Genomic DNA, 13,148 nt, shown 5'->3' on the forward strand with positions numbered 1-13,148 from the left:
GGGGGGGGGGGTGTGGAGTCGGTGCCCTAACCTGCACTGTTCAAGGGTTAACTGTACTTGAATATCCTCATCTGTATAATGGAGATGATAATGGCCACCTGAGAGTGTAAGGTAAAGGTGAAATGAGATAATGTATGGGAAGCAGCTAGCACAATGCTCAGCCCACAGTAACTGCCTCATGTTAGCTATTAGTGATAGGACAGCTGAATGAAGTGAATTATCCATTCTGAGTGTAATATGTGACCTTCCAAACCCATTCTCTTAGCTACCGAATGATTTCAACATTGAAACAGCACTATTGAAGTATCCTGTGAGCTATGAAGAGAGCATGAATACTGTGTTAGTACAAGAAATGGAAAGATTTAACAAGTAAGGATCTCTACCCTTTTGGGTTCAGAAGACAACCAACCCAAGTTGATAAAAAAAAAAAAAAAAAAAAAAACACATTAAAATTTTAAGAAAAAATTATCCAAACCTGCCATTTCCTTAGGATCCACTCCTACTCTTTAAAGTTGTATCATCTTCCGCCCCAGAAGCGAGGGTATCTTTTAGAATGCAAAAATGATGATGGAAATGAGATCTATTTTTACTTACATGTGAATTTATTTTTGTGAAATTTATGTGAAAATATTCATTCATCATAATTTTTCATCCATCCTTTACTAGTCTCCTCAGGAACTCAGGACCAAATGAATATTAATTGAGCCTGTATGTAGTTACCTCTTTTGTCATTGTTCCACCATGTGACACATGCACCCTCCCTTTTCTTCCTGAGTCCAACCTAGGTTGATTAGGTACCCCATGATAGCAAACAAATTTTTGCTTTGAATTTTTTAAATGTTTGTTTATGTATCTTGAAAGAGGGAGAGAGTGAGGGAGGGGCAGAGAGAGAGAGGAAAAAAGAATCCCAAGCAAGTTCCACACTGTTAGCACAGCGCCTAACATGGGGCTCAAACTCATGAACCATGAGATCATGACCTGAGCTGAAATCAAGAGTCAGACACTTAACTGACTGAGCCACCCAGGTGCCCCTTTGAATTTTTTCACTGAATTTTCTACAGTACAATACGGCTTAAGGGATGGAGAAATTGTTTTGGTCATGAATTTTCTAAGATGTTTTCAAGTTTATTTGGGTTTCAGGATTTGCTGACATTTAAAAACAAAACATATTAAAACACTATGATGCCTTAGTTTAGTATTTCTTGTTTAAAGACCATACATGTTTATATGTACTACCATATTATCTCTCTGTTGCTTAGGCTTCTAGCCTCAAACCCTTACTTCAGGTATATTTATGGTGTTCTCAGCAGTTTGGGCCTATGTGAGAAGCAAAGTCTTTGCAAGCATATCAGTGAATATATGCTTTATGCTTTAATGCATCATTTCACAAATGTCAGCCTTTGCATTACACGTTTATAACTCTTCCATATTTTCATGCCATCTGGAACATCATTTACCTAATATTTTCCCCCAAATCATCCTCTGCTTAAATTAGCCTGGTCTTAAGCCATAACACCCAGAAAACAATTTTGATATGCTGTTTGGTACCATTTTCTGTATTATGTAATGATTAAAATGAAAAAGTTTCATCCAGGCGTGCATGGGTGGCTCAGTCGGTTAAGCATCCAACTCTTGATTTTGGCTCAAGTCATGATCTCACAGTTTGTGAGCTCAAACCCTGCATTGAGCTCTGCACTGACAGTGCGGAGCCTGCTTAGGATTCTCTCTCTCCCCCTCTCTCTGCCTCTCTCATGCTCTCTCTCTTTCAAAATAAATAAACTTAAAAAAAAAGTTCATCCAAGTATCACCTAAAAGTACCTTCCATTACCAAGAGGGAGGTGAGTACATTCGGGGAAACACTCCCATAAAGCTGTGAGTGAGATTTCTTTTTCTGGAAAAACAGTATGTTGATATTTACCAGCGTATGTACAATGATAATGTGATTCTTTTCTTTGCAGTTTAATTAGAACTATACGCAATACTCTACGGGACCTTGAAAAAGCTATTAAGGGTTTGGTCGTAATGGATTCTGCACTGGAGGCACTCTCTGGCAGTTTGCTTGTTGGAAAGGTTCCAGAAATGTGGGCTGCACGATCATATCCAAGTCTTAAACCCCTAGGAAGTTACATCACAGATTTTCTAGCCCGGTTGAACTTTTTACAGGTAAAGGATTATGTGTGTGTGTGTGTGTGTGTGTGTGTGTGTGTGTGTGTGTGTGTGTATAATTTTAGTTTTTGGTTGACTGGGGAGAGATTAGAAAACACTCTGGTCACTTCGGTATCTCTGGGTTGAATGGAATGTGGTTACTGGTTTCATGGTAATTTAACCAAAATTTTAGAATGTTAAAAATTACACATATTTCAAAGTACTCAGTAGAAAATTAAAATTTTACTTTACATAGTCCAAGTAAAATGTGACATATTTTTTTAACGTTCTAAGTTTGGGGCACCTGGGTGGCTCAGTTGGTTGAATGTCTGACTTCAGCTCAGGTCACGATCTCACAGTTCATGAGTTCAAGCCCCACATTGGGCTCACTGCTGTCAGCACAGAGCCTGCTTGGGATTTTCTCTTTCCCTCTCTGCCCCTCCCCCACTCATGCTCTCCCTCTCAAAAATAAACAAAACATGGAAAAAAAAAAGATTCTAAGTCTGTGGTTCTCTGAGACCACATACTTGGTCTTGTAGTTTTAATACTGGGGGTAAATCTCAAAAAAGAGCCTGAGATCTGGATTTACCAATAATTGGCCACTGTCTTAAAATCCATGTTCTTATCCCTTATCTCATAAAACCAGGGAAACGTTGAATGCTTTTAAGTCTCCACCCTCCATCCCAAAATACACATATAAAGGATGTCCAGGGCACTATTTCTCTTCCTTAGCTCCTTGGCTTGCCCCCATTGTATGGTTAATATTTATGTGGGGTTAATATTTATGTGGGTTAATATTTATGAGAGTTGGGGAGAGCCCCAAAAACACTTTTTGGAAATTCAAATTAGGTATATGACCTTTCCCTGTTTAGTTGCCTTTTTTTTTTCTTTTTTTAGGGGGGGAGGGGCAGAGTGAGAGAGAGAGAGAGAGAGAGAGAGAGAGAGAGAGCAAGGGCGGATCTTAAGCAGGCTCCACACCCAGCACGGAACCAGACTTGGGGCTTGATCTCACAACCAACAGTGAGATCATGACTTGAGCCAAAATCAAGAGTTGGACACTTAAACGACTGAGTCACCCAGGTGTCCCTAGTTGCCTTTTTATTACAGAAGAGCTTTATTTGTTTCACTGTAGAAGCTAATCATAAAATAGCCAGTGCTTGTGAGGATGTGGAGAGAGCAGCTTTCTCATATACCCCTTTTTAATTTTTACCAATTGAATAGATTGATAATATCTTATTATTTCAATTTGCTTTTTTTGTTGTTGTTGGTAACTGGTGAGCTTGTGTTTCTTTTGGTGTGTGTGCTTACCATTTGTATTTTCTCCTATGAATCGCCTCTTCGTCTCCTTCTAGGCCCATTTTTCTTTTGAACTATTTCTTAAAAATTAATTTATAGGAGCTGGTTGTATAGATTTTACATTTAACAAAAGAAACAGTCTACATTGGGGTTGTCAGTGTTCAGGCTCTAGAAGAGTTGCCACATAATGGTTTTCTCATCCATAAAATGTTTAATTTTACCTCATAGGGTAACAATCCATGGTATGTGGTAAGAATTCAGTAAAAGTGGACTATTCTTTGGTAAAATCATAAATTGTTGAACTTTATCAAATGCCTTTTCAGCATTTATTGCTAATGATGTGATTTTTTCCCCCTCTTTAGCTTATTATTGCATTGAACTATTCACTAGATTTCCAAGTGGAAAACCATCCTTGCGTTTCTAGAAAAATTCCTCTTGTTCAGTGAATCCTTATTCGTTTGGTCAGTGGATCTTCATTCTTTTAATGCTGTAATCAATTCCATTTGGGTATTTTTAGGGTTTTTGATATTTTAAGGTTTTGATTTTTAGGGTTTTGATATTACCTAATCAGCCAGAAAAATTATTTAATTGTATCCCCAACAATAGTGAATAAGAGGGCCTGTTTCTCAGATATATGTTGTTTTTTATCTTTGCTAATTTGATAGGTAAACTGTGTCTACTAGGTGAATCCTGGCCACATGTACAACATGTCTTCGGAGTTCCTCCTGTGTGGACCTGCCTCTTCCCATCCCTTATCAACAGCATTTACCTTAGGGGCACCTGGTGGCTCAGTCGGTTAAGCATCTAATTTTGGCTCAGGTCATGATCTCACGGCTTGTGAGTTCGAGCCCTGTGTTGGGCTCTGTGCTCACAGCTCAGAACCTGGAGGCTTCTATGGATTCTGTGTCTCCCTCTCTCTTTCGGCCCCTCCCCTGCTCACCCTCTGTCTGTATGTCTCTCTCAAAAATAAATACTAAAAAAAAATAAAGAAAGAAAAGGCATTTGCCTTGTAGTTAATCATATCCTCCCCTTGTCACGGTCTTCCTTTTTTTTATACTCCAGTTCATTTCCCAAGCTTTTTTTGGAACTGCTTGCACTTTCCATATACTGCTTCTTCCTGAAGGGCATTCAAGAGCCATTACCTTGGTCTTTCAGAGGGGTCCTGGCATGGTGCCAGCAGGGATAGTCTCCAGGACAAATTCCTTTTGTTGTTGATGTGAAGTTCATGTCCAACTCCCTACTTCCTGAAATCTGGATTTTCCCTTGGAATCATTCCATTCGAATGAGTAAGAAAGACCTCACTCTATTATCAGGTACCTCTATCATCCTTCGCCACATGCCTCCCTCTGAATGGATCTGTCCCCATTGTCCTCTTACCCTTAGAGAAGCCATACAGTTTTCCTCTTACCTTTCTTTCTCCTGGACTCTTTTTTTTTTTAACGGTTTTTTTTTTTTTGGGAGAGACACAGCACAAGCCCGGGGGAGGGGGGGGGGGGGGGGGGGTGGACAGAGGATCTGAAGCAGGCTCTGTGCTGACACCAGAGAACCCAATGCAGAGCTTGAACCCACAAACCGTGAGATCATGACCTGAGCCAAAGTCAGACACTTAACCAACTGAGCCACCCAGGCTCCCCCTCTCCTGGAGTCTTGACTTCATCTCCTAATGCTTCTTAATTAAGCAAATGAGTCATCTGGAGTTTCTGTCTTTTCCTCATTTCTCTATCACCATTTACCCTATTTATCTTCCCTTTCTCCTTCTTGTGCTTTTTATTTTTTTTTCTAAGCGTTTTACACACTGGTTATACTCTCAGGTTAAATCCTGGATCTGACACTTAGTGACTGTGTGACTTGGAGCAAGATATTACTCATCTTTCTGCACTCCAGTTTCCTTGTCTGTAAAATGGGAGGAATAACTCACGGAGTTATTTTGTGGACTAAATGAGGTGATGCATGTCAAGTGCTTAGCACAATGCCTGGCAAGCACTAAGCACCCAGTAAATGGTAGCTAATTCAGAAATTCTGTACAAGTCACTGACCCACTCATGACATTCTTGGCTAAATGAAGCCCTGAAGTGAGCCAGGGAATTTTCTATACACTTGCCTTCTGGGTTCTTACAGCTTTCTTGTGCACAGTGCTGGATCTGCCTGGCTTGTGTCCTTGTCAAGCCCCGCCTCTTTCTCTACCTCTTCTTGATTTGGTAGCTTGGACTATTGCAACATCTCCAGCAGTGGTTTGTTCTCTTCCTCCCAGGAAGCAAAGCTGGCTTCTTCCCACAGTGCACTGCTTGCTCAGAGACAAAGTTCATTTTATTGATTCATCTGTTCTCTCAACTAATGTGAATTGAGACCCATTTTGTCCGAAACATCTTGTTGTGTGCTTTGTGAGATCAAAAGGCAATGACAACGTAAGCCCTGCCTTCAAGTTGTCAATAGCCTACAGGGGGATAAGCTATGTATCTAAGAAAAAACAAACCAACCACGAATATAATAGAGTAAGGGATGTGTCATAGCAGATCAACTTGTAAAATGCTCTGGGAATTCAGAGGGAGAGAGTTCTTCTAGCTCAGGAAAGCAGGGTTTGTTTATTGGATGAAGAAGCATTTGAGCCAGGTCTAAACTATGAGAGGTTTCAGACACTGTAAAAAAAGGAAAAGAACTTAGAGATAGCTGAGTAATGAAAGGCACTGTATCATTTAGAATTGATCCTGTTGCAAAATTTGACATATACAAAAATAAAGTTTATTACCTCAGTAATTGAAAAATCCAGGGGGCCAAGTGGCTCCAGGAAGGAGGTGATCTGGGGTACAAAATAGTGCCCTGGTCCTGGATTCTTGCACCTCATTTCCTGGCTCCATTTCTCTGAGGGTTGACTCCATTCTCAGGTAGGTTCATGTGATGGTAGCAAAACAGCAGCAGCAACTCTGGCCTCACATCCACACAACTTCAAATAGCTGAGCATCTTTTCCCCAAAAGTCCTAGCAAGAGTCTCCACATCTCTGTCTTTGCCTGGGTCACATGTCCATTCCTGTATCAATCACTATGACTGGGGGGTATCATTGGCCAGGCAGGAATCACATGCCCACCCCAGGAAGTGGAGTTCTTGCACCAGAAGGGCTTGGGTTGAGAGTATAGAAAGGTTCTTCTTCCAGAAGGATGGAAGAGTAGTGTCACTTTAAGACAAGCAGAAAATACAACAGATGTCCACCCAATGCAGAGAAAAGACCAGCACATAGTGTAGCCTGGTTATAATGTAAGATGCTTGAAGGAGAATTGTTTATTTATTTATATTTTTAATATAATTTATTGTCAAATTCTTTTCCATACAACACCCAGTGCTCATCCCAACAAGTGCCCTCCTCCCTGCCCATCACCCACTTTCCCCTCTCCCCCACCCCCCATCTACCCTTAGTTTGTTCTCTGTATTTAAGAATCTCTTATGGTTTGCCTCCTTCCCTCTCTGTAACTTTTTTTTCCCCTTCCCCTCCCCCATGGTCTTCTGTTAAGGGATCAAGCTGGGGGGCGGGGGTGGTGCCTGGATGGCTCAGTCAACTGAGCATCCGACTCTTGGTTTTGGCTCAGGTTATGATGTCATAGCTCATGAGTTCAAGCCCCTCGTCAGGCTCTGCACTCACAGAGCAGAGCCTGCTTGGGATTCTCTCCCTCCCTCTCTTTCTGCCCCTCCCCGCTTGTGTGCACACACTCTGTCTCAAAATAAATAAATAAACATAAACATTTTAAAAAGGAATCAAGCTGGAAATACAATTTGGGGCTAGATTATGAAGTATGTTAAATAGGAGACTAAGGTGCTTAGACTTTAATTTGGTAGAGTAGTAGCAGATTACTGAAGAATTATGCAAGATGCTAAATCCAATCCAAACCATGCATGGTGAGGTATACTCTGGAAACATTACTCTAGATGTACTGAGCAGAGAGAGGGGAGAAGTGAGAAGACGTGCACATCGATACAGAAAAAAGACAATGGACATCTGAACTGAAGTAAGCGTGGAGGCAGGGGGGAGTCCAGAGTTTTAAGGAGCTGGAATCAACACTCTGTCATATACCGCATGAGATATCTGAAGATGGTTGCTTTTGAGTGGGAGTAAGTCACACATCCCCAAATAATTTACTCTCAGCTCTTTGTAGATTTGAACCTTTCAAACTTTGTGTTATTCAGGTTAATGTTAAAATTAGTTTGAATTATCCAAGAAGAGTGACTATAAGGGAAAAGAGGTAGAAGGTCAAGGTAGGTTGCGTGTTTGTGTCGGGGAAGAGAGTCCTGTGGTGGAAAGTGTGGACAACACACAAGCCAGAATCAGGAATTACAGATCAGGTGGTGCTCATGTGAGTTTGGAAATGAACATAGTGCATTGTGTTTTCTCCTTCCAGGACTGGTATACTTCAGGAAAACCTTGTGTGTTTTGGCTCTCAGGATTCTTTTTCACCCAAGCCTTTCTCACTGGAGCGATGCAGAATTATGCCAGAAAATATACCATCCCTATTGACTTATTAGGATATGAATTTGAGGTACAAACCCCCCTGAATTCCACAGTATATCATTATTTCAAAATCATGTAGTTAATCAAGGAAGATATGCAGGATTCATATCTTTATGGTCCATTATAAATGACTTCTTTCCATTCTTTGTGTTTCATGAAGAAAGTGTATGTTTGCCTTGCTACGTCTGATAGGACTTAGATATATATCTCCATTTTTAACTTAGATCATCTAATGCTGCTCTCCGGTTTCAGCAAAAACATGAGGTACAATAAAAAGTGATAAAATGCTTCAAAAAGAACTGTATTATACATTTTGACACTTACACTCCTACTGAAAAATTTATAGTTTCACAACCTATCATATAGTCGCGTTTCCCTGAGTATGTTCTGAAAATTGAGCAGATGTTTTCCTTCTGAGACAAAGTTGTCTGGGGAAGAGACCGTTATTAGCATGTGCCTCTCCCTTCAGGTTACTCCTTCAGATACATCTGAGACGGCGCCAGAGGACGGCGTTTACATCCACGGGTTATATCTTGATGGAGCACGCTGGTCCCGAACAAGGTCAGGGCTTTCAACTGCCGAGACTTCTTCACTGCAGATGAATAAGTAAAACACTGCTTCCCACCCACCCCACCCCACCCCTGCAACAAAAGGGCTCTTCTAGGGACTATGGCAAGTAAAAAACAATATCAGAATTCTTGCCATAAATCATTACTCAGGCTGGGGCAATTGATAAGTGAGTATTTTTAGGTCCTGAAGAATTTTTAGTTAATATTTCAATGGTCTTATGACTAGAAAAGTTAGTTGAAATTATTTCTTACTTCTTCTGTTTTAAGACTGTTACCTTCCATTTTGTAATGTGCAGGAGCACCTAACTTTTGAACATTTCACAGTTAGAATGAACTTCCCATTTCTGTTAGTGAATGGAAAACTTTCTCTTATATGACAAAATAAATAAATATTTAAAATAAATACTGAATTTCCAGCTTAGGAAACCAAGCATTGCTATTCTTTTTAAAATGCGTAGCGGTGGGGGGCCTTGGTGGCTCAGTCAGTTAAGCGCCTGGCTCTTGACTTCAGCTCAGGTCATGATCTCACAGAGTTCAAGCTCCACATCGGGCTCTCTGTTGTCAGCATGCAGCCCACTTCGGATCCTCTGTCTCCTTCTCTCTCTCTCTGCACCTCTTCTGCACTCTCACTCTGTCTCAAAAATAAATAAAATTTAAAAAAATAAATAAGATACATAGGGGTAAGAGAGAAGAGGAGAGACTATTTCCCTTGGAGCCCTGCTCTTTATCAGTCCGTTAATAAGCATAACCCTCTATTTCCAGGGTCAGGGCTAGGCTTTGCTCTCAAGGGAGGGTTGAATGTTGAGACCCAGAAAATCGCTTGAGGAGGAGCAGGAAGGAGCTCCTTTGTATTATTACAAAGATAATTCCAAGACCGAGCTCTGAGCAGACTTAGCTGCGCCTAGTTCATTTGGTTATTTCTCTCTTCCTTTTTTTTTTTTTTTAAGTTTATTTTGAAAGAGAGAGAGAGAGAGAGAGAGAGAGAGAGAGAGAGATTCCCAAGCAGGCTTTGTACTGTCAGCATGGAGCTCTACGCAGGGCTTGATCTCACAAACCGTGAGGTCATGACCTGAGCTGAAATCAAGAGTCAGACGCTTAACCAACTGACTAAGCCACCGATGCACACCTCTCCATTTTTATCATTTAACTTACATAGATGAATATATGTATTCATCTTTTCTCCTGTCCCTCCCTTTCCTTCCCTCCCTCCTTTTCTCAAACAAATAAATAAACAATATAGCACAGGGAAAAGGAGACAGGTTTACTAGACAGGCAGATGCACGTTTGAATCCTGACTCTGGCACGTAAGAGCTGTGTTACTATGAGAAAACTGTTCAACCTCTCTGAGCCTTCACTGTTCACCTGTGTGTGGAAAAGGAAGGGGACAAGATCATGGTGATGATCAAATGTGATAAGATAGTGTGTGCTTCATGGATGGTACTTAAAAAGCGGCAAGAATTGGTATTTGTCCACTGTTATTCATTGCTTCCTCCTTGGTTTTGTTTTGTATTTCTTTCTCTGCATATTTCCAGTCCTCTCTTGTATTAAAAGCCAATATCTCAGTAGCAATTTCTAGAAGCAAATTTCATCTTATTTCTAATAAATATTTCCATTTCTCTTCACAGTGGATTGCTTGCTGAGCAACATCCCAAACTTCTCTTTGACCTGATGCCCATCATATGGATAAAACCAAGTAAATATACTCCTAACAAAATTTGTTAGAGTTTTAGGGAGGATAATGATAGACATTTTTTAATGGCTCCCCCAAATAAGTCTCTGCTCAAATCTATTAAGACTTTGTTCAGTTACAATAAATAGTGGCTTAGGGCCACCTGGGTGGCTCAGTTGGTTAAGTGTCTGACTTCTGCTCAGGTCATGATCTCACAGCTTGTGAGTTTAAGCCCTGCGTCGGGCTCTGTACTGACAGCTCAGAGCCTGGAGCCTGCTTTGGATTCTGTCTCCTTCTTTCTCTCTGCCCCTCCCCCACCATGCTCTGTCTCTCTCAAAAATGAATAAACATTAAAAAATTTTTTAAGAAGATGCAGTACACACACACACACACACACACACACACACACACACACACTGGAGTATTACTCGGCAATCAAAAAGAATGAAGTCTTGCCATTTGCAACTACGTGGATGGAACTAGAGGGTATTATGCTAAGTGAAATTAGTCAGAGAAAGACAAATATCATATGACTTCACTCATATGAGGACTTTAAGACACAGAACAGATGAACATAAGGGAAGGGAAGCAAAAGTAATATAAAAACAGGGAGGGGACAAAACATAAAAGACTCTTAAATGTGGATAACAGAGGGTTGCTGGAGAGGTTGTGGCAGGGGGGATGGGCTAAATTGTTAAGGGGCTTAAGGAATCTACTCCTGAAATCATTGTTGCACCATGTGCTAACCAACTTGGATGTAAATGATAAAAAATAAACTGCAGAAAGAAAAAAAAAGTTTTTAGTGACTATTTACATTGGGAATATATTATTCCCGTTTTGTGTTGCATTCATATTATTTCAGGAATATCATTCTGCCTCTTTTTGCTCTTATCCCAAGGGATGGAACATTTTCTCTGCCCTCCCCCACTTCTACTTTTCCAGAGTCCAGGGCTTCCCATCAATATTTTGATTCTGAACTGCCTTTGTACACCTCTCAGAGACACGTAGGCTTGACACCAGCCAGGGGCTAGACTCTTCTGGCTACAAGAAACTCCTTGGCCGAGGACCCAGACAGGTGCCCACAGGCATAGATGTTGCAAGTCACAGGTGGGCAGGCCGGGGAAGCCAACTCTGCCCTCCTGGGAAAGACTCACTCCTTCCCTCCTCTGGCCATCATCATTTTCCCACAAGTCCGAACAAATGAGGCTCATTCTTTTGTTTTTTCTTCTCTAGGTTTTTTTGTCCTCAGATAACTATCAATGGAAGCATGTCCAAATTATCCACAATCACCACTGAGCCCATTAAATATTTTTATTAACACAGTTCAATTACAAGTATGAGAAATGTGGCCTTAGTTTAGAAAGACTCCTAATATCTCATATTTGGCTTTTCAAGGATAATATATAGATTCTTTCTGTGAGTAGGTAAGTGCTGGTGCGTTTTTCTTAAGAACAACCTGCTGAAAGCAAACAGTAAGTTCTGCTGCCTCTGATCTATGCGTTTCTTGTATTAGGGCTGTAAGCAGCAGGGTCTGCTGCATTACATGTGCTGGATTTTAGTACTTCTTCCCTACCTTCTCCTCCTCTCCCAGGTCCTCTGGAGTGTTTTCATGCCAGCTAAGTCATCAGAACTTAGAACCGATTCCTGTCCTCTAGCCCTAGAATCATGCCCCGTATGAAATCACTTGTCTTGTTTCACAGCCATAATTATATCCCAACTGTAAACAACAATAACAGCATTGAAGTGTTCAAATATCATAATCATCTTAGATTTAGTATGAAAAAAGTTGTTTAGTACCAATGGCTGTTTTCCCTTTAGCAAATGAATGTATTTCTTTCTTTTCCAAGCTAAAAAGACTGAGATTGTGAAGTCGAATGCCTACACCTGTCCCCTTTACAAGACAAGTGAACGTAAAGGAACTCTCTCCACAACAGGACATTCTACCAACTTTGTTATTGCAATGTTGTTAAAGACAGACCAACCCACTCAACACTGGATCAAGCGTGGGGTTGCCTTGCTTTGTCAACTGGATGACTAAATTGGACAAACTTAAGAAAACATCTGAAAGAAGTAAAAAAGAAAATCTATGTCGTCTTCACTTCAAAATACATATGTTATGAAATCAAGTATCTTTGTGTCCTTCTTTTAAATGGTTTTTGCACTGTTCTCCTCCCTGGTGTACCACTCTTGACTGCAATACAGCCTTCTAGAAAACATGAAGAGAAATGTTTCTTGAAAGCACATGAAAAGTCTTTGAGGGGCACCTGGGTGACTCGGGCGTCCAACTCTTGATTTCAGCTCAGGTCGCGACCTAACGGTTTGTGAGTTTGAGCCCCATGTTGGGCTCTGTGCTGATGGTGTGGAGCCTGCTTGGGATTCCCTCTCTCTCTGTCTCTCTGCCCCTCCCCTACTTGCACTCTCTCAAAATAAACTTTTTAAAAAAATTTCTCTAATTTATTTTTATAATTCAAAGTAAATGTCATATAAGGAATCGCCTTATATTTAATTGCTTTTTAAAAATTATTGCTATTATTAATTTTATAGGGGAAAGCATGTGACAGGAAATTTTAAAACTCAATAAATGAACTTTTTTTTTTTAAAGAGAAAAATCCTTGAAACTTTTGATATATATGTGAAAATCATATTTGGGGAAACTAGATAAAATTTTTAAATTTTTTAACAATGTTTTTATTCATTTTTTGAGAGAATCTGGAGCAGGCTCCAGGCTCTGAGCTGTCAGCACAGAGCCCGATGCGGGGCTCAAACCCACACACTGCAAGATCATGACCCAAACTGAAGTCAGCGGCTTAACCGACTGAGCCACCCAAGCGTCCCACTGGATAAAATTTAATATCAGAAATTATCTGTTTTCACAAGTGTGCAGTCATTTCTTCAGCTTCAACAGTAGTTCCCTTTCTACTCACTTACCAGAGATGGTTATAAATGAGGAAGTATCAAAACAATTCCGGAAGT

General features: G+C 40.5%; 1 protein-coding gene and 1 long non-coding RNA gene across 5 annotated transcripts in view; one reads left to right on the top strand and one right to left on the bottom strand.

Moving 5' to 3' along the window:
* DNAH12 (dynein axonemal heavy chain 12) overlaps nucleotides 1–12,301 on the top strand; it is a 218,839-nt gene extending 206,538 nt beyond the window's left edge. For all 4 annotated transcript variants that reach the window (XM_040454701.1, XM_040454703.1, XM_040454702.1 and 1 more), the window contains 6 exons: nucleotides 266–369; nucleotides 1,959–2,163; nucleotides 7,828–7,965; nucleotides 8,407–8,498; nucleotides 10,132–10,199; nucleotides 12,023–12,301. In XM_040454701.1, the coding sequence (XP_040310635.1) occupies nucleotides 266–369; nucleotides 1,959–2,163; nucleotides 7,828–7,965; nucleotides 8,407–8,498; nucleotides 10,132–10,199; nucleotides 12,023–12,213 (798 nt within the window). In that variant the 3' untranslated portion in view covers nucleotides 12,214–12,301. The remainder of the gene's footprint in view (nucleotides 1–265; nucleotides 370–1,958; nucleotides 2,164–7,827; nucleotides 7,966–8,406; nucleotides 8,499–10,131; nucleotides 10,200–12,022) is intronic.
* LOC121016818 (uncharacterized) lies at nucleotides 5,212–6,785 on the bottom strand. The gene is made up of 2 exons (XR_005784473.1): nucleotides 6,188–6,785; nucleotides 5,212–6,077 (listed from the first exon to the last, which is right to left on the bottom strand). It is a non-coding gene; the product is annotated as an uncharacterized LOC121016818 (long non-coding RNA).
* Nucleotides 12,302–13,148: the final 847 nt, after the last annotated feature.

This window comes from Herpailurus yagouaroundi, unplaced genomic scaffold, assembly GCF_014898765.1.
Source record: "Herpailurus yagouaroundi ecotype Mexico unplaced genomic scaffold, PumYag 213, whole genome shotgun sequence".
NCBI lineage: Eukaryota > Metazoa > Chordata > Mammalia > Carnivora > Felidae > Herpailurus > Herpailurus yagouaroundi.